General features: G+C 33.2%; 1 protein-coding gene across 2 annotated transcripts in view; it reads right to left on the bottom strand.

Moving 5' to 3' along the window:
* LOC114327594 (SET domain-containing protein SmydA-8) overlaps positions 1-26222 on the bottom strand; it is a 132734-nt gene that overhangs the window by 32638 nt on the left and 73874 nt on the right. For both annotated transcript variants that reach the window (XM_050646266.1, XM_028276262.1), the window contains exon 3: positions 12230-12484. In XM_050646266.1, coding sequence (XP_050502223.1) covers positions 12230-12484 — 255 coding nt within the window. The remainder of the gene's footprint in view (positions 1-12229; positions 12485-26222) is intronic.

Below are 26222 nucleotides of genomic sequence, written 5' to 3'. Positions count from 1 at the left end.
TGCAGCTGTCGCCGCCTTTCTTCTTTCAACTAACGTCGCCAGTCGTTTCTGTTCTGCTATTCTCCGTCTTTAAGGTCTCGTCGTTCCATGACCTTGTCCACTTCATCCCTCCATGATCTTTGGGGTCTACCTCTTCTTCTCTTTCCTATTGGGCTCCAATCCAAATCTTGGATATCCACCTTATACGATCTACTCTTCTCACATGTCCATACCAAATTAAACGTTTTTTCTTCGATGTAACTGAGGATGTCTTGCTCTAGTGACATTCTTCGTTTTATCTCTTCATTTCTAATGCGATCTATTCGTGTTACTCTGTTAATTTTGTATACCACATTCATTTGTTTAAGACATGTTGTTTTCTGTGCTAATCTGCTGGTTATCTCTTGCTCAGTGGTTTCATTCTTTGAGAGTATGAATCCTAAGTACATATTTGAATTTTTCAGTGTCGTTAATTTCCCTATCATCATCCATTTCCAAGTTTCTCACTTGTTCTTGGTCTTTTTAAGTATTCGGTATTTTCTAGGTTTATTTCCAGTCTATTTTTTGTGTATTCCTCTTCTAATTTTCGGAGCATATAGGACAGATCTTCATCAGGAGCCGTTACCACGTGGTCATCTGCAAAACTTAATGTGTACAAGAAGTTGCCCCGGATTGGAATTCCCATCCCTGCACATTTTCTTTCCATAGTTTTAATATTTTTTCTAGGAATATCTTGAACAGTGTTGGAGATGTAGAGCATACATGCAATAAGCCTTTTGTGGTCTTAAATTCGTTGGAGTATTTATTGCCGGTTTTAACTCTTACCCTGTTGTTGTAAAGGCTTTTTAGGGCTTCTATTAACCCTTGAGTTTTTCCGATTCCCTTCATCGTGTTACATAGTTGTTTTCTGGGAACCGTGTCATGTGTACTGGTCTGTTTGCCATTTTTTTTTTCACTTAATTGTTGGAGTGTATTTACGTGGTCTATGCAATATCTTCCTGCCGTGAACTCCAGCAAATCAAATAGTCTTACATACGACATTTGAACCTTACGACGATTGAATCAAATGAAGCATAGGTCCTTCATTTGATTTAACGGCAATCTTGTCCACCAAACTCAAAGAACTAAAGTTTACTTTCATTAATTCACACACCTCATGGTATTTCTTAATATTTCAACTTTATTTAGTCAACGTAAAATGATTATGTAGTACGCATTTACGTGTAATATTTTACCAATCGAATGGTAAATATCTGAAAGCCCAAATTATCACCGTAGCTCCGCGCCTGTAGAGCGATATCATCGAGAAAATCATAAGGTTTGTTCCAACTCGATACAAAACCGTTCTTGAATCGTTACGAGCATGCGCAATAACGAATAATTATGCGCAGTAACACAGTTTTTGTTATTGCGCATTCTCGTAACCGTTCAAGAACGGTTTTGTATCGAGTTGGAATAAACCTATAGTAGTCCGTGTTGTTTCCATGGTAACCCTATTAGTACATTCTTTCACGGTTTTTGATGTCAATTTTAAAGAACCGCTTGGATTGACATGAAATTTGGCATAGACATAGCTAACATGTCAAAGAAAAAAAAAGTGATATGGTGCCGATGTGTGCTTTTGACCTGAGGGCGAGTTTCACCCCATCTCAGGGGTGAAAAAATATATGTCGAAGATAAGTCCAGAAGTGGATAAACTGACTAATTTTAAGCAACTTTTGTTCTATAGAGTTTTTTCACCAAATCAATACTTTTCGAGTTATTTGCAAGTAAATATGTTCATTTTTCAACAAAATAACCACGTTTTTAGACGTTTTTTCGCAAAAAACTCAAAACATAAGCATTCTGTCGAAAAAAATATTCTTAGCAAAATTATAGCCTATAAAAAGTGAAAAAAATGGTGCATATATTACGTCTCTATACCTAGCAAAAGCAAAGTTATAGATAATGAAAAATAGGTTCATATTCGAAAAATTCCAAATAGAATAATTCAATGTGAAATATCCAAATAATGAAGCAATCTTGGGGAAAACACATTACAACTTTCTTAAAGTGTGTAAACAAAGCTTTATTTCTGTTTTTATAAAAAAAAATTCTAGCATCAAATGTAAGCAAGTTACCCTCAAAATAATGTTGGTCCCTTTTGTTTTGGCAAAAGAAAATCAAGAAGATCCCCCCCCCCCAATTAGAGTGGAACCCCGATAAGTCGGCCCCCGATAACCCGGAAGTCCGGCTAATCCAGACCGATTTTCATCAGATAAACATTTTGATTTTCAATATTTTGTATTTTTCAATTTAATTGTGGCTTATTTCCAATCAAAATAGTTAATTATCAGACAAACCTTTCAACAATAAAAATGTATGTAATATAATATTTGAGAGATAATGTGTACTTATGTGTGTAATTTGAACTATACGATATTAAAAATGACTCATAGCACACGCCGCAGAGACAACAGCCACCTGTCTGTAGTATCTATTCCTTTTTATTTCAAACTGTCAGCATTGTTTAGGAAAGACTATTTAAAAAATTATTTTATAAACAATGGTCTTTAGTACTGTGTGTCTTGTATTGTTCGCTTCCATTTGCTTACGTTCGGGTTTGGTGTTTTTTTTAGTAATTTTAATGAGTAGATACTGTGCATATTTATAAATATATTTCATGTTATTTCAATTCTAACGGAGTTTATCTGTAAGTATACCGTATTTTATTAATTTTTACCATATTATCCGGCTATGTCGGATTTTCGATAACCCGGATCGGTCGCGGTCCCGATTAATCCGAGTTATCGAAGTTCCACTGTAGTAATTTAAACAAAATTAATCGTTACCGCACAAAAGTTACTTTCCTTATGTTTTTTTTTATATTATGATCTGTAAGTTTCATCGATTCAAAGTGCTTATTTTTTAAAAAATGTGGCTTTAGATTAAAATTTTTAAAAATTTTAATTTTGAAAATAATTCTTTTTTTCAAAATAACTTATAAATTGTTAGAGATACCAAAAATCTTAAACAACAAAAAAGTCGGCTTTACTTTTCTGAATATTTTCTATTTTTTTGTTTTTCTGTAAGACAAAAATTGGTTAAGATTCGGTGTTTCTAAATTTGCGTACACTCGTGATAAGTGACTCGTTTAAGCCCTTTTAACTACAGCTCTTTCAAAATAAGGAATTTGAACCGATGAAACTTACAGACCATATGATCAACACATACGCGAGTAAAAAACTTGTGAAGTGCTAACAATTAAGTTCATTTGAAATGCTAATTAGGGGGTGATTTTCCCGATTTCTTACCAAAAAAAAGGGACCAACTTTATTTTGAGCGTAACTTGTTTACTTTTTAGGCTAAAAAATTTAAAAAAAAAAACAAAAATATGCATTTTTAAACTCCTTAAAAAAGTTAAAATGAGTTTTCTCCAAAAAAGTGCTTCGTTTTTTGGTTATGGCACGTTAAAATATACGATTTGGAATTTGACGAATATGAACCTATTTTTCATTAGCTATAACTCTGCTTCTACTAAGTATAGTGACCTAATGTATACACCATGTTTTTGACTTTTTACGTGATATATTTTTGATAAGAATATTTTTTTCGACTAAATACTTACTTTTTGAGTTATTTGCGAAAAACCGTGTAAAAACGTGGTTATTTTGTAGAAAAATTAACATATTCACTCCAAATAACTCGAAAAGTTTTAACTTGGTGAAAAAAGTTTTTAGAGCAAAAGTTGCTTAGAATTAGTCATTTTATCCATTTCCGGACTTATTTCGAATATATATTTTTCACTCCCAAAAGGGGGTGAAACTCACCCCTAGAGCAAAAGCACACATCGGCACAATATCACTTTTTTCTTTGACTTGTTAGCTATGTCTATGGCAAATATCATATCAATCCAAGCGTTTTTTTTTAATTTAGAGGTTTTGCAATATTTTACCTTTAAAGAACGTACTGTATGCTTTTATCGGGCGCGAATGTTAGGAAATTAGCCCCGAATATAGTGCGGATGCTCATTGATACATTATTTTCCTAAAGAGAGCGTCACTTCGTAGTTTTCCCGCACCAGCCGCTACTGAATGTAATAGTAAATTATTAGGAAAGAGTTACTATATTTGTATGCCTGGTAGAATAAATGAGACGTTTTGTTATCAAACATTTTTCACGCCATGTATCTAGTAATTTTTAAATCTAATGCAAACATCAATTGTTCGCTATAAACTGTCCAAATATATTATTGGAAAATTTCTTTGCACAAACAAAAACAGAATACCTGCTGTTTTTCTCTTTCCAAGTACACCTGGATCTAGATTATTTTCATGTATTCATTGATTTCGTTGAACACCTCTTTATAATACTAAATAATCAAAAATCCGATTTAACTCATTTTGTAGATAACATTAAACAGACGCACAAGCAGGAAATCCCAAAAAGTCTGATTTATTATACTTTGATGTATGTACTTTTAATTTGTAAATAAATCGTTACAACTTTTTCGTACCAAATAATCGAATGATGGTAATTACTCCCAAATATTTTGAGAGGAAATATAGGTGAAATATAGGTTAAAGACAGGTGTTTCGCGGAAACAGTTTTGTTGTTGAACATACGGATACGGATTGATACGGAGGATATAACCTTCAATATAATATTTTAGAATTACAGTGGAACCTCGATAACTCGGATTAATCGGGACCGCGGCCGATCCGAGATATCGAAAATCTGGGTTAGCTGGAGAATATAGTAAAAATTAATAAAATACGGTATACTTACAGATAAACTCCGTTATAATTGAAATTACATGAAATATATATATGCACATAGTCCAGAAAGCCACTGCGCATCCGCTAGGGAAAATATTCTAATTCGGATTTTTTGCACAATCTTACTCAAAAAGGACTCCTTTTAACAAATTTGCATGTTGCCAGGACCAAAAGGTGGTCAAAAATTTTTTAAACGTTTTTTTTTTGTTTTTTTCCTAAAATTATTTTTCTTGCATGGAAAAAAGTTTTTTTTAGGTTTTTTGGATCATTCCAAACAGAAAAGGTCTTAAGTGACTTTTCTCTAAAAATGATTGTTTTTGACATATAAGCGATTAAAAATTGAAAAATTGCGAAATCGGCCATTTTTAACCCTCAAAAACTATGTGAAAAACTGAAAATTTGAATGTTGCCAAGGTAGGTAGATATTCTTTAAACATCGATTGATGAAATCCCGAAGAATTTTTTGCAATACAATATTCAAAACTCCTTTGTTTTTTAATTGCTAATCAAGCGTGCGCGACACTATTTTCCACCGACAGTATGGTGCAAATGAAAGGAATAAATTCGTTATTTCGTAAACCGGTGACTTTAGGGAAAAATCCCGAAATAGGTCGATTTTTATTTTTAAGTTATGATATTGTGACGTATATGGTATGCTAGTGACGTCATCCGTCTGGGCGTGATGACGTAATCGATGATTTTTTTAAATGAGAATAGGTGTCATGTGGTAGCTCATTTGAAAGTTCTTCAATTCTCTATTCAGTAATGTAAACATTTACATCATTATTTATACAGGGTGTCCTTCCACTTCTTTTTTTTTTCAAATAATTTAATTTAATAAAAAAATTTTTTACACCCTGTATAAATAATTATGTAAATGTTTATATTACTGAATAGAGAATTGAAGAACCTTTCAAATGAGCTAGCACACGACCCCTATTCTCATTTAAAAAAATCATCGATTGCGTCATCACGTCCAGATGGATGACGTCACTAGTATACCATATATGCCACAATATCATAACTTAAAAATAAAAATCGACCTATTTCGGGATTTTTCCTTAAAGTCGCCTGTTTACGAAATAACGATTTTATTCCTTTTATTTGCACCATACTGTCGGTGGAAAATAGTGTCGCGCACGCTTGATTGGCAATTAAAAAACAAAGGAGTTTTAAATATTGTATTGCAAAAAACTCTTCGGGAATTCATCAATCGATGTTTAAAGAATATCTACCTACCTTGGCAACATTCAAATTTTCAGTTTTTCACATAGTTTTTGAGGGTTAAAAATGGCCGATTTCGCAATTTTTCAATTTTTAATCGCCCATATGTCAAAAACTATCATTTTTAGAGAAAAGTCACTAAAGGCATTTTCTGTTTGGAATGATCCAAAAAACCTAAAAAAACTTTTTTCCATGCAAAAAAAATAATTTTAGGAAAAAAACAAAAAAAAAACGTTTAAAAAATTTTTGACCACCTGTTGGTCCTGGCAACATGCAAATTTGTTAAAAGGAGTCCTTTTTGAGTAAGATTGTGCAAAAAATTCGAATTAGAATATTTTCCCTAGCGGATGCGCAGTGGCTTTCTGGACTAACAGTACATACACATCTAAATTATTAAAAACACGCAAACACAAACCTAAGCAAACGGTAGCAAACAATACAAGACTGTACTACACAAAATACAGTCACAATCGGAACGATGTTATGAACAGTGAAAACTAAGACCATTGGTTAAAAAATAATTGTTTAAATAGTCTTTTAGTCTTTTTTAAACAATGCTAAGACAGTTTAAAATAAATAAAGGAATAGCAGGTGCCTGTTGTTTCTGATAAATCCGAGACAATGACCGTCGCTCTGCTGCCGCCGCCGTGTGCCATGAGTCATTTTTACTATCGTATACATAGTTCAAATTATACAAATACACATTTTTCAGCTAATAAGACCGCTTTGCAATTACATGTTGTTAAGTTTATTACTAGCTGAGCAGATAAGCGGCGATTTATTTTACACTAGCTTTATAAATAACATTTTACTGGTCTGTTGTTTCAATCAGCACTCTTCAACAAGTTATCGTTTATTGGTTTTAATATTTTATTACAATAGTACGAGTACGGAATATTTATTTAAATAGTGAATTTATTACATGTTAATTTTTTTAAATTTCTTCTGACGAATCTTATAATGTAGGTTTACCCAATAATCAAAGTTATGCCTTTACAAGAACATTATTTGAAAATTAAGGATTATATACCATGTGTAAATAAATGTAATCTCCTTTATTCACACTTTAAAAATTTGTTTAGTATGTATGTATTTCTTAAAGGCACACAATCATTGAAAAATTATTCATGCTATTTAAAAATATCTTTCTGTTAACGACACTGTTATCGACAAAGTAGATCAAATTCAAACTTGTCATCATTTAACACTTCGTTAAAAATTAATCGATGGTCGTGAGTTGTATTGGTGTTGTTTAATAATTTAGCAAAATACATAATCAGCAAAAATCTTATTTAAAACATGCGAACGGTTTTTGCAATCACAATCAATGCAGTGTTTATGCCTGTTATTATAGCATTGGCTGTTAAATAATTTGTGTTTGATTGTTTCGTCTGTTGTACAACCCTCGTCCTTTTTAGGGTGTAGTAGTTGTATATAAGTACATACCTATTTTTTATAGTAGTGTAGTGAAGCGGTACTTTAAAGTAAAATGAATAATAATGAAGTTTTCAATCCTAATAGCAGTATAAATAATATTTAAAAATATTAAAAATATTACTAAAAGATTTTTAAATTAAAAACTTATTGGTCCATTTTCTTGGTAACACCTCCAAGGATTCTAAAATTTGCAAGCCATATGGATGCTGAAGCGAAGAAGACAAGAGGGAATTCAAAACCTACAATTCACGACCCCATCTGTTCAGCTGGTAAATTCCAACAGAAAATGGACCTAGTTACTCAAAGTAGTAAAGACTAATATAAAAATAAAATAAAAATTTCATTTTTAATTCAGTTGCAATGCGAAGGCAAAACAATCTTATTTTTCAATTAGAATACGGAGCGCAGTCCAGCCCTCTGAATCGCGATTTTCGACTCTAATTTTCAGAGGGCCGGACTGCGCTCCGTATTCTAATTGAAAAATAAGATTGTTTTGCCTTCGCATTGCAACTGAATTAAAAATGAAATTTTTATTTTATTTTTATATTAATTAGTCTTTACTACTTTGAGTAACTAGGTCCATTTTCTGTTGGAATTTACCAGCTGAATAGACGGAGTCGTGAATTGTAGGTTTTGAATTCCCTCTTGTTTTCTTCGCTTCAGCATCCATATGGCTTGCAAATTCTAGAAGCCTTGGAGGTGTTACCAAGGAAATGGACCAATAAGCTTTCAATTTAAAAATCTTTTAGTAATATTTTTAAATATTATTAATAATGCTATTAGGATTGAAAACTTCATCATTTAATTGCCAGATGACGCTAGTCACCTAATATTTTCATGGAGAACAAGCCTACGCTCTCTCTGATGAGACTCAAATTAAAGTCGAAAATCGCGATTCAGAGGGCTGGACTGCGCTCCGTTTTCTAATTGAAAAATAAGATTGTTTTGCCTTCGCATTGCAACTGAATTAAAAATGAAATTTTTATTTTATTTTTGTTTATTTTATTTTTAAAATGAATAATTTGGAGAAACGTGGAGTGTTGTATCCAGAAGAACGGCGTTTATTTCTGAAAGTTGAAAGTTATTTCAAGTTGGAAAAAAATATGGGTCCATTGACATCTGTTAGAGCAGTTCAGAAACGCACATGCGATGCTTGCGGTATCTCAGAGAGGACATTTCGAAGAATTAATAACATGACTGAGGATGACATACAGTAGGAAAAATGAAAGAATACCCATGAACGAACATATAAAACACGCTGTATTTTCCTGTCACCGTGTCACACAAAAAATTGGCCAGCGCAAGTACATGTAATAATTATTGTTACATGTACTTGCACTGGACAATTTTCTTTGTGACACGGTGACAGGAAAATACAGCATGTTTTATATGTTCGTTCATGGGTATTCTTTCATTTTTCCGACTGTAAATAAAGTAAGCAAGAGAAATCGTCGACATCCAAAAACTTTAGATTTGCACCAGGCAACTAAACTTGAAATTAAAAATATTATATACAATATGTATAAAGCCAAAGAACATTTAGTGCTGTGTTACAAAAAATTAAAGACAAGGAACTGTGTGATATTAGTTTAACAAGTTTGTGGAGAGTGCTGAAACATTTAGGGTTTCGATTATATATAAAAAGACAAGTAATAGACAAGTATTGTGTGAACTCTCTAATGTGGTTTCAAAACGGTGACATTTTTTAAGAAAATATATGAACAAGAAAACGTCTGATAGTCCGAGGCAAGTTGTATTTTTAGATGAAACTTGGATTTTCGCTAAAGGAAATATGTCAAAATCATCCTGGCAAGATGGCACCACGAAATGTTATTCTTCTAATCGTTCCGGTAATGGTAAACGCTACATTATACTTCATGCTGGAAATGGTGAGGGTTTTATTCCGGACGCTAGTTTAATTTTTTCGTCCACAAAGAATACAGGTGATTACCATGGAAATATGGATGGACATATTTTTGAAGAATGGTTTGAAGAAAATTTGTTGAAATAATTGGAGCGACCATCCATGATAGTGTTGGATAATGCATCCTAACACTCAAGAGTAGAAGAGAAATTTCCTTCAAACAGCTGGACAAAAGAAGAAATGCAGTTGTGGTTGACAGAAAAGAAAATTTATCACAGTGACATATTTTTAAAAATTGATTTACTTCAAAGGTGTGGAGAGCACAAAATTCAAAAGAAATTTGTTACTGACCAAATGGCTCTTAAATATGGCCATGAAGTTCTTCGACTTCCGCCCTACCATTGCCACTATAATTCAATTGAGTTAGTTTGGGGTATAGCAAAAAAATTTTATGATAAACATGCATCCATGCATCCAAAACAACAGATGAAGCTAGCGTTCTTAGTTTATGGAAAGAATCGCTAGAACAAATAAAAGCAGTACAATGGCAAAATTGTATTAGACATACGGAAGACAAATTCGTTCATTCTTTTCAAACCGAGCGAGTTATAGATGAGGTCCGGCCTCTAATTATTCGGATAGACAATTCAGATAGTGACGACTCTGATAGTGAAATATCAGACACTGAATAGGACAAATCGTTTGCTAAAAAGAAGTGTTTCGGGAATTTAATTCGGACTTTGCGGTGTGTTTTAGTTAAACGATAAAGTACCTTCGGTCTAATTACTGGACTGCATATTCTCAATAGCTTTGGTATTAATTACTGGACTACACGTGTTTAAACCTTTTGTTTTGTTGAAAACTCGGAAGTGATTTAGTGCCAATTTGTTTCAAGGTTATATTTAATACAGTGTCTGCAGAAACTTAAGTCTTGGATGTATTTTATTCAAATTTGGACATACCAGCAACTTGGCAAGTATTTTCCAATTTTACTGCATGTAAAACCATTCGTATAATTTTCACTCTACGTAAAATAGAGACTTATAGAGACCTTGATGAGCATTTGATGTCGACAAATAATTTCAAGTAATCGAAATATTCCGTCCCACTTCTTTTAACACGCCCTGTATATACATATTTTAATCATTTTATTTGCCTTTGATACAGTAAAATCCAATACTATTACTGAACATAAAATACAGGAAATTAAATATTTTTACTTTTCAAGCGATCGGAATTAAATATTAACGCCCCACTGTTTGAGGCCCACTGATCATATCTTAATTGCATAGCGGCCGTCATAGGGTAAAAGGACTTTATCTCTCAAATATTATATTACAAGACATACTATCCCGTGCAAGATAATTCGGATGGAATTCCCCAGATTAAGAGACTGGGCCGATATCAAGCAAAAAATAATCTCGGGAATTTCATCCGAATTATCTTGCAACGGATAGTACATTTTTATTGTTGAAATGTTTGTCTGATAAAATCTGTCCGGGTTAGCCGGACTTCCGGGTTATCGAGGGCCGACTTATCGGGGTTCCACTGTACTAATAAAACAATTAAAATATAATTACATAGTAATAGCAAAACTAAAAATAGATATATTCCAATCCTATAGGTACAAATTAACAAATTACAAAAATGTATGCTAATACTAATAAATGAAAGTGCAAGACGACTGATCAAAGTGCAGAAATAAAGAGATATCTAGAAAAGCAAAGGATAAAATGGGCAGAACAATAATTGCATTGGTGATCCCTTAGGAACACAAAATATGGACATTAAGATAAGACAGGAACTAGAAATTTCGTAAAGAAGAATTCTATTGAAATATATGGTAGAACCGAATAATAGGTGCTCAAGAAGCTCTAACAAATAAAGAGTATAACTATTGTCCACATCCGTGGACTCGACACATTCGAAAGGAAAGAGGAAAGTACTGAGGAGGATACTAGGACCTGTGAGGGAAAACGGAATCTTCAGAAGTCGATACAACAACGAGCTTTATCACCTTTATAAGGAAACACGCCTGTTAGACTTCATTAGAATACAAAGATTGCAATGGGCCGGACATGTGATACGAATGGGAGAGGTTAGGCTACCAAAAAGAGCACTGAATGCTTGAATGCAGGGAAAGAGACGGTTTTGAAAGCCAAGAAAACGCTGGGAAGACACAGTAAACAGCGACGCACAAGTCCTCTTAGGAGACCGTGTACGGAGAAGAGCGGCCACAGCGGCCACTTCCAATGGTTTGTTAGTTCTTATCCTATATTGTCCTGTTGCCCCATGAACCGCTGGCCCAAAGATCGTTCTTAGGATATATCTCTTCTAAATACATAGTACATAACCAAAGAACAGTAAGCCTGGTATGGAAGGAGGTCTCAACTGAAAGAAGACCACTCGGACGTCCTCAACTTCGCTGGCGAGATAATATAGCAGGAGACCTAAGCGCGATGGACGTGGAGAATTGGATAGAGGCTTCTCAAGACAGAGAAGAGTGGATGCATGTTGTCGAGTCGGCTAAAACCCACGACCCGAACGGTTGTAACGCCACTGAGTAAGTAAGTATATACGTAGTAGCTCGTTGTTTGCAATATTATCGTGCACTTCTCGCTACTGTACGTAACAACTGTTCTTATGATTGTTTTATATAGATTTATTTTTGTTCGTCTTGTTAAATGTTTCGATTTTATAAGGTTTTGAAGGGCGTAAAGACACCTATTCCCTGCTTGTATCCCATTGTTTATTTTATGAGATTCGTTAATGGCTTCAGTTATTGTTGTTCCGAGACACTTAAATTCTCTGACGCGCTGAAAGTTAAAGTCGTCGATGGTGATGTTCTCTTCGCGCTTATTGCGGCTCGTATACATATAAAGCTTTGATCAAGCTCCATACATAAAAGAATGAAGGAATTCCACTATTTAAAATAAATAAAGAGCCAAAAACAGATTAATTTGCTTACCATTATAATTCCACAAACTTCCATAATCTCTTCTTCTGTAAAAGTCCCAGCTAATTTAAAAAACTTAAGTATAAATTGAGCAATTTGTGTCCTTTCGTGTTCATAACTTTGAGTCCCTTTTCTTTCTTTGTCGTGAGATTGCAATACTTCTATCTTTTTCCACACATCTGGAAGGAACTGTTTTTGATAAAGTATTCTCAACACTGTGATGCATTGGTAGTTTGGATGAGTGATGCCGAAATTCTTTATTGAGACCTAGAACCAAAATATATTTAAATGTTATTAACATCACAAACTTTATCAATTATAATAACGAATTTTACAAGAATAAAAATGTTAAAGTCATGATATTCATGTGAATAATAAAATGAGACAGATATGAAATAAATGTTATGTATGGTTCGTGTTACGATATGGATTGAAGGACTGAACTATACAGTCACAAAGTTCAATAAACTGGAAGCTTTTGAAATGTGGACATATCGTCGTAGATCAACAGTTACGCTATGAGATCAAATAACAAATTAATATCATCCAGCTTTTTGCGTTCAAAGTTAAATATAGGCTTCCGCTTATTTCTCACACTTCTATCGATCTTAAGCTTCTTGGAGCCAGTTCCCTGCGATTCTTATGAGCGTCGGTCGTCTGTATGTACATCATATAGGTAGTTTACCTCCGCTTCTCCTATCTGCTCCACACTGTAATTTTTCTGATCCACCGCCCTTTTTTCATGTTTGGGCTACTCTGAGTTCGGTTGCTAAGGCCTCGATTAAGGAAAGTGTTTTGTCGCCCCAAATCATGACTAAGAATACCCATTGGTCAAACATATATTTTTTAAATAATTTGAGCCAAGTTGGAACTAATATATCATATACAGGGTGTAACAAAAATACAGGTCATAAATTAAATCACATGTTCTGGGACGAAAAATAAATCGATTGAACCTAACTTACCTTAATACAAATGTGCACATAAAAAAAGTTATAGCTCTTTGAAGTTACAAAATGAAAATCGATTTTTCCGATATATCGAAAACTAATAGAGATTTTTTATTGAGAATTCACATGTGGCAAGAACATCTGACAAAAAAATTTTAGTGAAATTTGTGAACCCCATAAAAATTTATTGGGTTCTTGTTCCCTTAAATCCCCCCAAACTTTTGTGTACGTTCCAATAAATTATTATCGTCATACCGTTAGTTAAACAAAATGTTTTTAATACTTTTTTGCCTTAGTACTTTTTCGATAACCCAGTTTTTATCGAGATTTTTTACTTCATTTTCAATATCTTTACATAAAAATGTTATGGGGGGTTTTGTTCTTTAAACCCCCCAAATGTTTGTGTACGTTCCCAATTAAACTATTATTCTGGTCTCATTAGTTGAACAGTGTTTTTAAAACTTTTTTGCGTCTTAGTATTTTTTCGATAAGCCAGCATTTATCGAGATCTGGCTTCTTTTTAATATATCTTAAAATATACCTAAAAATGTAAATTATGATTAATGTATTACGGTCTCCATAGTCCTGTCGCCAAGGGGGGTACAACGGCCTCCTTAATTCAGATGAACTTACCCAAGTTTTTTTTATACAGAGTCTGTAAAGTGGAATAAATTCAATATCTCAAATACTAATTATTTTTTTGGAAAATGCTCAGACCCGTCGATTAGTATTTCAAATTGTCCTTTTTGACATTCAATAAAAATGTATACAGGGTGTCCCAATTTAGAGATATGACGTCATCGTCGATTTTCTTAAATGGCAACACTGTCATTTTGATAGCTAATTTGATAGGGTTTGTAAAGTTATACAAAACTGCAAAATATCAAATTTTTATTCTCTACCATTTACAAGATAATAGAAAATAACAAAGTTATATCTGTAATTTGGAATATATTCAATAATTAAAATACTAAATGTTTTTTTGAAAAATGCTCAGACCCGTCGATTAGTATATCAAATTGTCATTTTTGACATATAATAATAATGTATACAGGGTGTCCCAATTTAGAGATATGACGTCATCGTTGATTTTCTTAAATGGCAACACTATCATTTTGATAGCTATTTTGATAGCGTGTGTAAAGTTATACACATCTGAAAAATTTCAAAATTTTATTCCCTACCATTTACAAGATAATAAAAAATAACAAAGTTATGAAGAACAAGAAGTAATCAAATAATAATTGAATTTATTTATTTCAATTAAGCAAATGCTCATAACGTTGCCCATTGACAATTTGACAATAATTGAGGGCAACATTATGAGTTTTTGCTTAATTTATTGAAATAATTAAATTCAATTATTAGTTGATTACTTCTTTTTCATAACTTTGTTATTTTTTATTATCATCTAAATGGTAGAGAACACAAATTTGAAATTTTGCAGTTGTGTATAACTTTACACACCCTATCAAAATAGCTATCAAAATGACAGTGTTGCCATTTAAGAAAATCAACGATGACGTCATATCTCTAAATTGGGACACCCTGTATACATTATTATTATATGTCAAAAAGGACAATTTGATATACTAATCGACGGGTCTGAGCATTTTTCAAAAAAACAGTTAGTATTTTAATTATTGAATATATTCCAAATTACAGATATAACTTTGTTATTTTCTATTATCTTGTAAATGGTAGAGAATAAAAATTTGATATTTTGCAGTTATGTATAACTTTACAAACCCTATCAAATTAGCTATCAAAATGACAGTGTTGCCTTTTAAGAAAATCGACGATGACGTCATATCTCTAAATTGGGACACCCTGTATACATTATTATTGAATGTCAAAAAGGACAATTTGAAATACTAATCGACGGGTCTGAGCATTTTCCAAAAAAACAATTAGTATTTGAGATATTGAATTTATTCCACTTTACAGACTCTCTCTGTATATTTTGACCCGTAGAATACGAATTTTTTGGGTAACAGTTGATCCGGATGTCGATAAGATTGTTATAGACAAAGAACTTGAGGAATTACATAACAGCGATTTCTCGCAAAACAAAACATCTTTTTGTATTTTTTGGGTCATTTTAAGCAAAAAATATTCCTACAAGTTTTTTCATAGAATGCATAGTTTTCGAGATAACCGCGGTTGAACTTTCAAAAAATCGAAAAATTGCAATTTTTGAACCCGAAAAACTTTTGATTAAAAAATAAACTAGCAATTCTGCTTACCGCATTTGAAAGTTTAAGTCAAATTATATCGGTTTTGATTATTTGCATTGCTAAAAATTAATTTTTTTATTGTTAAAAAAAGCTATAAACACATAGTGTTTCCCGTGCCTAATACATGCGTTTTAACGCATGCTACGTAGAAATTGCCTCGCTTGCACTTGTAGCTACTCTACCTACTCGTTCGATTTTAAATGAGAAATCATTGAAAACATCACTCACGCACTAGGTGTTTATAGCTTTGTTTAACAATAAAATAATAAATTTTTAGCAATGCAAATAATCAAAACCGATATAATTTGACTTAAACTTTCAAATGCGGTAAGCAAAATTGCTACTTTTGTCTATAACAAATTTGACTATAACAAGTTCTTTGTCTATAACAATCTTATCGACATCCGGATCAACTGTTACCCAAAAATTTCGTATTCTGCGGGTCAAAATATATAAAAAAAACTTGGGTAAGTCCATCTGAATTAAGGAGGCCGTCGTACCCCCCCTGGCGACAGGACTACCATAATCGTACTTAATTTACAAATATGTGGTGGTTTTGACAAATATTCAAAATATCTAGATAAAAACTGGCTTATCGAAAAAGTACTAAGAGTCAAAACGTTTTAAAAACATTGTGTTTAACTAACGGCACCACAAAAAAAATTAATTGGAACGTACACAAAAGTTTGGGAGGGTTTAAGGGAACAAAACCCTCATAAAAATTTTATAGGGTGCACAAATTTCACTATAGTTTTTTTGTACGATGTTCCTGCCATAAGAATGCCACATGTCCATTTTCAATAAAAATAAAAAATCTCTAATAGATTTCGATGATATTGAAAAGAATCGATTTTTATTTTATAACTTCAAAGGGCTGTAACTTTTGTATGTGCACATTTGTACTAAGTTAAGTTGGGTTCAATTAATCTATTTTGGGTCCCAGAATATGTGATTTAATTTATGACCTCTATTTTTGTTACTAAGGATACTTGTATTGTAACATGATAATCTTTATTCAGTATGCAAGTACTACTTCAATGCCGTCCTGATGTTAATGTTGATGCCTATATGTATGCTTCGAAGAAAATAGAGAAATTATACAGGTTATCACTGGGGAAGTATGCGTTAGGTGAGTCAGCCACAAGTTAGCAAACAATTGTGTTTAATGTAATTAGGGAAGTGAGACAAATGCCCAAAAAGTTTATATATGCATGGAGAAGTATGGGCAGTGTATTATTTCATGTGAACAATACCAAAGAGGTTCGACAATGCGCAATCTGCAAGGATATCAAACAACTTAGAAACGCCATGGAAGTAAAAAAAAAGAGTAAATCAATTAAAAGGTATACAAGGCAGATCAGTAACAGATATAATCTATACTGTAAACTGTAAGGCTTAAAAGGATCGAAAACACAAGTTCCAATTTACTAGAAGGAATAGTAAATGAAGACCAACAAAGGCATGGTCCGAGACGTCCGTCTATGTAAACGTATTAGATGCTATTGCTTCAGCAAATAGTATTTGCTTTGTAGCATTTTCTTTTACATAAAAGTATGTGTTTTTGTTGAGAAGAACATACTACAAAACAGAAGTACCTACTTCTGACCTGACCTGAAGTATCTACTAGTATGCGTGGCGCCAGCCGTGTCTGCATTGCACTAATCGTGATGGAACTAGTTTTCCATGTGCTTGTGATTTGTGAATTCACATTTTTACATACCTAATCATTAAAAATTGTACAGGATTATTTACTATATTTTGACCTGTAACGTTGTCGTTCTATTTGATGCTCCGGGTAACAAAATACAGTCGAAGACAAAGGTTCGCTTTTTAAGACATTTTTATTTAGAATCAAAACATACAAAAGATAAGATAATTAGCCTTAATTACTCGTTAATTTCGTTAATAAAATATATTTATAAATCTACGCATCCAATTTTCGGTTTGGGTCGATGTGACGATATTTGGTACATGAATGAATAATATTGACGATCGCGAGGATTAGGAATTACCTTTATTAATATGAAACGGGCGTATAAGGAGAGGATATCTCACTCAACTCGCCAGGGGAAAAAACATGTAAGGAACTAGGATCACCGCTCGTATAAGATAGGTAAAATGAAAAACCATCGGATTCGTTCAACGCACCAAAACTACGGGGGAAAGTGGTCGGGATAACTCACCTCTTATACCTCGTTGTTGTTTATTATTCTTCGATCAATGCTCCAAGAATAATACCCAACTGGGGTTTTCGTTCCGTCTTTTATATCGTTCGAGACGGTATAAAAACACGTTTTACTTAATTCATTGGCGTTCTCTAGACGATAAAATTATATTATCGTCGCAGACCCCCCTGTAAACTGCTTTATATTTACAGAATTAGAAAAAAATATAAAGTACAAAAGTTATTTGATTTTTATGATTTTTTGACATATATGTCATACTAGTGACGTCATCCATCTGGGCGTAATGACGTAACTGACTATTTTTTTAAATGAGAATAGGGGTCGTGTGCTAGCTCATTTCAAAGGTTATCAAATTCTCTATTCAGTAATATAAACATTAAGATTGTTGGAATTCAACTTTATTATTTTTGTTAAGTGTTAGAATACACATGTGGGGTCTCTTTTCATGGGTGGGCCAATTCTCCGAATGCATTAGGGCGATAAACTCTTACCTAAGATTGCACATGTTAGAAGGGATGTGAATGCCAGAACTGTATGTTAGTGTTAGTTCTGCGTTCGATACAGTAGTCTAGAAGAATATCTCGTTGTAGAAACACGTATCTTAATTTCTTTGTATATTGTAATATTACGGTTTTTCGGTTAAAATAAATAGTTTGTTTACTATTATTTGTACCTTTTATTATCTACTATTTCTAATAGGTTCTGGGCTCAGTTACGTTGTTAGCTCACCTGTATTAAGATAATAATTAAAAGTGTACAGTCGCGAAATTTTCGTGTTAACCGAATACATAATGGCGGAGAGTGCGAAATATAACGTCGAAAAGTTGAACGGCAAGAACTATCAATCTTGGAGTTATTTAGTGAAAATGTTACTCATCAATGCTGATCTATGGGAAATAGTTTCGAGTGAGTTACCATTAGAAGCAGATCGAAGCAGTTCTTGGAAAAAACAAAATGATAAGGCTTTGTCAACTATAGCCTTACTTGTTGACGTTAATCAATTAGTGCATATCCGGAACAGGGAATTCGCGCGCGATGCGTGGATAGCGCTAAGGGAGTATCATCAGAAATCAAGTTTGTCTAGTATGGTGTTTTTGTTAAAGCAAATCTGTAGGCTATCGCTAGAGGAGAATGGTGATATGGAAGCACACATTAGTTTATTCCTAGAATCGTTGAATAAACTGGCCGCCTTAGGGGAAGAAATTAAGGACAGGTTCTCAGCAGGAATTTTGCTGGGAAGTCTTCCAGACTCATACAGTTTTTTGATTACAGCGCTGGAAAGTAGGCCATCGAGTGAATTTACTCTAGAATTTGTTACGAGTAAATTAATAGATGAGTACAGGAGACGTCAGGGAGCTTTGGGAAGAAATCAGGAGGAGTCGGTGATGAAGTCAGTATACGAGGGTAACAAAAATAATGGTACTGCAAGGGCAGAAGCAAGGCAGTGTTATTTTTGTAACCGAAAGGGCCATTTTAAACGAGATTGCTTTAAGTACAAAGCGTTTAAAAAGAAAAAGGCCAATAAAGTCACTGAAGGTACTGATGATGCATGTTTTATGGTCAATTATAGCTCAAGGGACGGAAAAAGGGATTCTGCTTCGTGGTATGTGGACTCAGGAGCTTCGAGCCACATGGTTAATTACAAAGGATTCTATACCCAATTTGACGGTAGCAGAAAGGGCGTTGTAAGTTTGGCGGAGAAAGGGCAATACTGCGAGGTTCAGGGTATAGGGACAGGACTTATTGAGTGCGTGACTGGATCGGGAGTGGAAAATTTAAAAATCGACAAAGTGTTGTATGTGCCGGGATTAGACTCAAATCTGCTTTCGGTGAAAAAGCTAACAAGTGCGGGACATAATGTGCAATTCGATAAAAACGAGTGTAAAATCGTTTTACACGGAAAAGTCGTCGCGAGTGCGGTGCCTTCACCGGACTTATACAAACTTTCAACTGTGGACCATGGATTGAGTGCTTTGGAGCACTCCAGCAACTGTCAACATATATGGCATAGACGGTTTGGACACAGGGACATGGATGCAGTCAAACACTTAATGGAAAAGAAAATGGCAGTCGGGATTGATATGACAGACTGTAGGATTAGGGAAACTTGTGAATGCTGTATGAAAGGTAAAATTTTACGTAAGAGTTTTCCAAAATTTTCTCATAGCAATACATTTAATATTCTTGACTTATTACATTCGGATATTTGCGGGCCCATGAAGACTGTTACTCCAGGGGGTAAACGTTATATTTTGACTTTAATTGATGATTTTTCTAGATATACAACTATATATTTATTAAATCATAAAAATGAAGCGGTAAAATGTATAAAAGAGTTTATAGAATTTGCGAGTAATCAGTTAGGTAGGGTTCCAAAAGTAATTAGGTCGGATAGGGGTGGCGAGTACGTAAATAATAATTTAAGGGAATTTTTAAAGGGTAAAGGTATAAAAATTCAATATACAGCGGGGTACTCTCCAGAACAAAACGGGGTTGCAGAAAGAAAGAATCGATCTCTAGTTGAAATGGCTAGGTGTATGTTAATCGATGCGGGTTTAGCAAAGAAATTTTGGGGGGAAGCGATAGTGACAGCCAATTATTTGCAAAATCGATTACCTACTAAGTCGAAAGAAAAAACGCCCTATGAATTGTGGCATAAAGTAACACCGAATGTGTCGAATTTGCAAATATTTGGGTCTACGGTTTATAGCCACATTCCCAAAGAAAAAATGAAGGATAAATTTGATCCAAAAGGTGAGTCACTGATATTTGTAGGTTACTCTGATGAATCAAAAGCGTATAGATTGTTAAATGTAGATACAGAACGTATTACAATTAGCCGTAGTGTGGTGTTTTCCAAGAGAAATATATGCGTCGAGAAAAAGGAGGCAAAAAGTGAGGAAATATCTATTGGGTCCATGATGGAACGGGAAAAAATAGAGCCAAACGACGTAGAAGACAGAGAGGTTGCAAATTTTGAAAACACGGAGGAAATAGAAAATTCTACGGACACATCTAACACGTATGAGAGCTTAAGTTGGGAAGAATCCCATGACGATGACGGTGATTCTAACTATCAATTAGATACAGATCTCGATATAGAGAATTCAGGTGATCGTAGATCTAGCAGAATAAATAAAGGTATTCCACCTGAGCGCTACATAGCAAAGTTGACAGAACTCCAAGAAGAAGAACCAAGAAACTTTAAAGAAGCGCTTGAAAGAAGTGATAGTGAAAAATGGAAGCAAGCTATGCAAGAGAAAATCACGTCATTACGGAAAATTTTTTGTAAAAGCAATATTGATATATATTTATATATCAAGGTAATAAATCATGAAAGGGTTTACGTACTTATATACGTGGATGACATTTTAATAGCAGCAAAGGATTCACAGGTAATAATTGATATATTTGAAGAGAAACTAAAATGTAATTTTATGTAGGTAGCAAGATTGAAATGTGCGATAAAGGGATATGTAGTTTAAATCAGGCCAGTTGTATTGACAAATTGCTGAACAAGTTTATGATGAAAGATGGAAAAGAGTTCAATATACCGTTGGATGTTGGATACTATAAGCCTAGCAGAGAAAAGCCGGTGAAAAACAGTGACATATATCAACAATTGATTGGTGGTTTATTATATATTGCGGTAAATACTAGACCGGATATATTGGCAAGCGTCACCATAATAAGCCAACAGAATAAAAATCCAAATGAAGTAGATTAGAACGAAGCAAAGAGGGCGTTAAGATATTTAAATAAAAGGAAATATAAAAAGCTTATTTTAGGACAAAAAGGAACAGATATCGCATTATACGGCTATGCAGACGCTGACTGGGCAGAAGGCAAAGGGAACAGAACATCAAATAGCGGGTATATATTTTTATTACGGGGTTCGCCTATAAATTGGGGATGTAGAAAACAGAATTGCGTGTCTCTATCATCAACTGAAGCAGAGTACATAGCATTGGCTGAAGGATGTCAGGAAGCAATTTGGTTAAAACAGGTTATAAAGGAATTTGTGGGTTTAGAGCCGGAATTAGTTATATAGAAAAAGGGGTTGTTAACTTTAGGTATTGTCCTACCGAGGATATGATAGCCGATATGTTGACTAAGCCGCTGTATAGGGTTAAGTTAGAGTACTTAAGTAGTAAAGGGGGTCTGTTTGACTAATTCAAAAATAATTTTAGTTGCGAGGGGATGTTGGAATTCAACTTTATTATTTTTGTTAAGTGTTAGAATACACATGTGGGGTCTCTTTTCATGGGTGGGCCAATTCTCCGAATGCATTAGGGCGATAAACTCTTACCTAAGATTGCACATGTTAGAAGGGATGTGAATGCCAGAACTGTATGTTAGTGTTAGTTCTGCGTTCGATATGTAGTCTTGAAGTATACGTTGTAGAAGACACATCTTAATTTCTTTGTATATTATTATAATACGGTTCGGTTATAAAATAAATAGTTTGTTTACTATTAGTTGTACCTTTTATTATCTACTATTTCTAATAAAGATAACTATTTATACGGGGTGTCCAAAAAAATATTTTAATTAAATTAATTGACACAAAAAGAAAAATGCATGTAATTTATTTAATTCAAAATATATTTTACTGCTGTTAGAAAACAAAAATAAAAGTTTATTGCACAAATAAACATTGCTTTTTTACTTCAATTCAATGTTCAAACTGCCAAAAGGCAGATGGGTGACAGCTTGAACATTGAATTTAAGTGAAAAGTAATGTTTATTTGTAAAAAAACATTTATTTATGTTTTCTAACAGCAGTAGAAGATATTTTGAATTAAATAAATTACATACATTCTTCTTTTTGTGTCAATTAATTTAATTTAAAAAAAATTTGACGCCCTGTATAAACAATCATGTTAATGTTTATATTACTAAATAGGGAATTGAATAGCCTTTCAAATGAGCTAGCATATTATGACCCATATTCTCATTTAAAAAAATAGTCGATTATTTCATCACGCCCAGATGGATGACGTCACTAGTACGATATATACATACGTCAAAAAAATCATAATTCAAAAATGGAATAAATTTTGTATTTTACATTTTTTCTAATTTTGTAAATAAAGCAGTTTACAGGCAGCTCAAAATATAGTGAATAGCCCTGTACCTGAGTAAAAATGAGTGAGTCAGATTTCGAAGCGACAAAAGAGTTACGCGAGGATAAAAATTAATAACTTTTATTTATTAATCTTCTTGAGAATCATTTGATAAAAAAATTTGATATTTTGAAAAAATTTGATTTGATTTGATAAAAACTATTTGATAAAAAAATGACCCCAAAAATTAAGTATCATCTTCCTAGTTTGTAGATCTTTTTACGATGCACATTCCATTCATAAATGCTGCCATGTTGTAACAAAAAAACACCTACACCGAAGTCGTCCATCCACCAACTTCACTTAAACTGAAGCAAATTAGCAAATACTTCAAAAGCGTAGTACATTCTTCTATGTATCTGGTAAATAGTAGCATATGCTACGGAGGAAAGTAAATGCTTTGTAAGTGTAGCAAATACTTCAAAAATGTAGTACATACTTGAAGCATTAGCAGATACTACGTTTTATGCATTCCACCCATTGTATGACGCGCCACTTTGATAATCTCTATTGCATTTTTCATTTACCCGCTCCCTAAGGTTATCAATGTTATCATTACCTGTACTACTACTAATATTTGGGTAATAGTAGGTATGGTGCTTCCACAAACAAATAACTTTTTGGAGTTTCCCTTTTAGTTAAATTAGTATGTACTAAAGTATACAAAAAATTATACAAAAAATAGTATGGCAGTTAGACGAATTATCATCAATCTGTATTGGAATCAAAAGGCTAATATAAACATAAAAGAGCAAGAGTCCGAGAATATTGATATAAAGAGAGGAGTAAGACAGGGTTGTGTTCTGTTGCCGCTACTGTTTAACGTGTACAGTGAAGCCATATTTCAGGAAGCGATAGCGGAACTAAGTGATGGAATCTCTATAAACGGTAGAATAGTAAATAATATAAGATTCGCTGATGACACCATTATAATGGCAGACACTGTTTACTGAACTCACATACTATGAACAATTATTGCATTCGATATGGACTAAAAATAAACAAGAAAAAAACTAAATTTACGACTGTCTCAAAAACACAACATGGAAATGAATGGTTAATGGTAGAGCAAACCCAAATAGAAAAAGTAAAGACATACAATTATCTGGGAACTTGGGTTTATGACAAAAATGACCCAAGCAAAGAAATTAAAGTCCGAATTGAAACTGCAAGGCAAGTGTCTATCATAGACGCGTAATCGTACAAAGATAGATGGACCATCGATTGAGTACTCCACGTTTCACTATTTTGTTCTTGCTCAGGATGACTTGCCTATTCTTATTGTCTATGATAGTAACAGACCATTTGAGGGGAGCAGTTGCCAGTAGTGATGTTGAAAAAGTAAATATCCGTTACAAAGTACTCGCTACTTGCGAATACCGAAAGTAACGATTACTATACAGAGAGGTAAAAAGTTACTTTGATTACTCTGATTATTTCATTCATAGGAGATTTTGACCAATAGAAAGCTACAGAAATCTAAATTAAATCGATAATTTTTGATAATTTCCCGTCGTCAAGTATATTAGGTACGTCAGATGCCCTTCGTTGCTACGAAAAAATACATTCAGTGACATTAATGATAATTAATGTTCTAAAAATTATAAAATTGATGACTTTCAACCGTCAAAGTAATATATATATATATATATATATATATATATATATAACAACTGTGTGTTTAATTGTACTAATTTGTACTTACATAAATAAATTACAATAAAATTTTGGTGTTGAACAGTTTTATTCATGAAATAATCGCAACAAATTGCACTCGATCTCTAAAATTAACATAGAATTTTTTCCCTCGTGACACTTTGACATAATTTCACTCCCCTTCGGGTCGTGAAATTAACACTGTCAAAGTGTCACTCGGGAAAAATTCGATAATTTTAGAGCTCTTGTGCAATTACTACTGATTACTTCGTTACTTCGTACCAATCGTATCAGAGAGAGTACCTATTTTGATTTTGAGTATTGTATCTACTCGGTTGATATCGGAGTCGGACCGGTATTCCACGAGTGTTCGGTATCAGTACTTAGAGTTAACTAAAATTTTATCTATGAAGGGCGAAGGCTATAAAGAGTTTTACAGGATTACAGGGCGCTGAGAAGTAGCTGAAATAGAGGGAGGTATCATTTAACAAAGCATGCACCCAGAAACAGATGTCTATATGATTTGTCGAGGTAGATAATTCACAGAATTTCACAGACGTTAGTTCTTTTGAAAATAAAAATGCAGCATATTAGATTTTAATAATAAATACACACTATTCTTATCAGCCCTAGAAAAAAATAGCTTAGATTGACCGGAAAATATGTAAAAATGATAATATTTCTAGACTATGATCATCAACTTTAATTTTACATGTAGGTATAGCATTGTTTTTATTAGCCAGAGCATTTAACACTAAAAACACAGGAATAAATCTATTTTTAAATATAGTAGGTACATAGAGACTTGCAACTTTTTGCATTGTATTTAGGATTAGGATGACGTCTGGAAAAAAGTCTACAATAGAAAAATAGGTGGAAATGCATTATTACATTTTAAAGTGTATAAAACGCATCGAAAAATGCATAAACATGTAAAAATCAGTATAGGCCAGATTTTATTATTTCGGGGTATTTGGGGTCACTGAACACGAATTTGCAATCAGAACCGACCTCCGAAGCACCTGGGTGCCCAGGGTTACTGCTAAGGTACGTCATCTAGAGTTTCGAGGGTTTGTTTTTGGCACTTAATTGATGCAAACAGATTACTCGAGATTACTGATATTGTGGAGCAGCAATGACAGAAGAATTACATATCATTTAATTTCTATCCATTAAATAGATCGGTGAAGGTCGTTATATCGAATCTTATACTTAAACGAAATACTGCGAAATGCGATTATTGATATGATTACCGGTACTCAAATACAAGAGTAATCATAGTAATCAAAGTATCCTACTAATACTATTTATAATACAAAATATGTACTGAGAAATGCGATTCTCGATAGGATTACCGGTACTCAAATACAAAAGTAACAAAAGTAATCAAAGTAATCAAAGTAACGAATACTTGAAATGATTACTTTATACAAAAGTAACGATTCGTAACGAATACTCGAAAGTAACTATAATCAACATCACTAGTTACCAGACGTTTCTGAGAAGGACCGATAAAAATCAGTTTGCTAGATTCATTGGTATTTATTTTTGCTTTCAAATCAAATGCTTCCTTTAATTACCCCGAACTTCATAAACATTTATGTATTGCGTATTTTATAGTTTATTTGACTACATTTTATGTATTTTTAATACTTTTGATCTGTTGAAGCGCAGGTGAATGAATCCATTATAGAAAATAAACATTGTTAAAACTAAAAACTTTTGTTTATATTATTTTAATTTCTCCCAAAAACTCAATGACATCACGTCTATTACATATTTTTGTTGTGTCGTCAAGTTCAAAATACTAAAAATAAGGCCATCTCATAATCATTTCAACAGATTCCAAC

This window comes from Diabrotica virgifera, chromosome 1 (genome assembly GCF_917563875.1).
Source record: "Diabrotica virgifera virgifera chromosome 1, PGI_DIABVI_V3a".
Lineage (NCBI taxonomy): Eukaryota > Metazoa > Arthropoda > Insecta > Coleoptera > Chrysomelidae > Diabrotica > Diabrotica virgifera.
The sequence above is the reverse complement of the archived record's forward strand: the minus strand, read 5'-3'. Positions and strand labels throughout refer to the sequence as shown.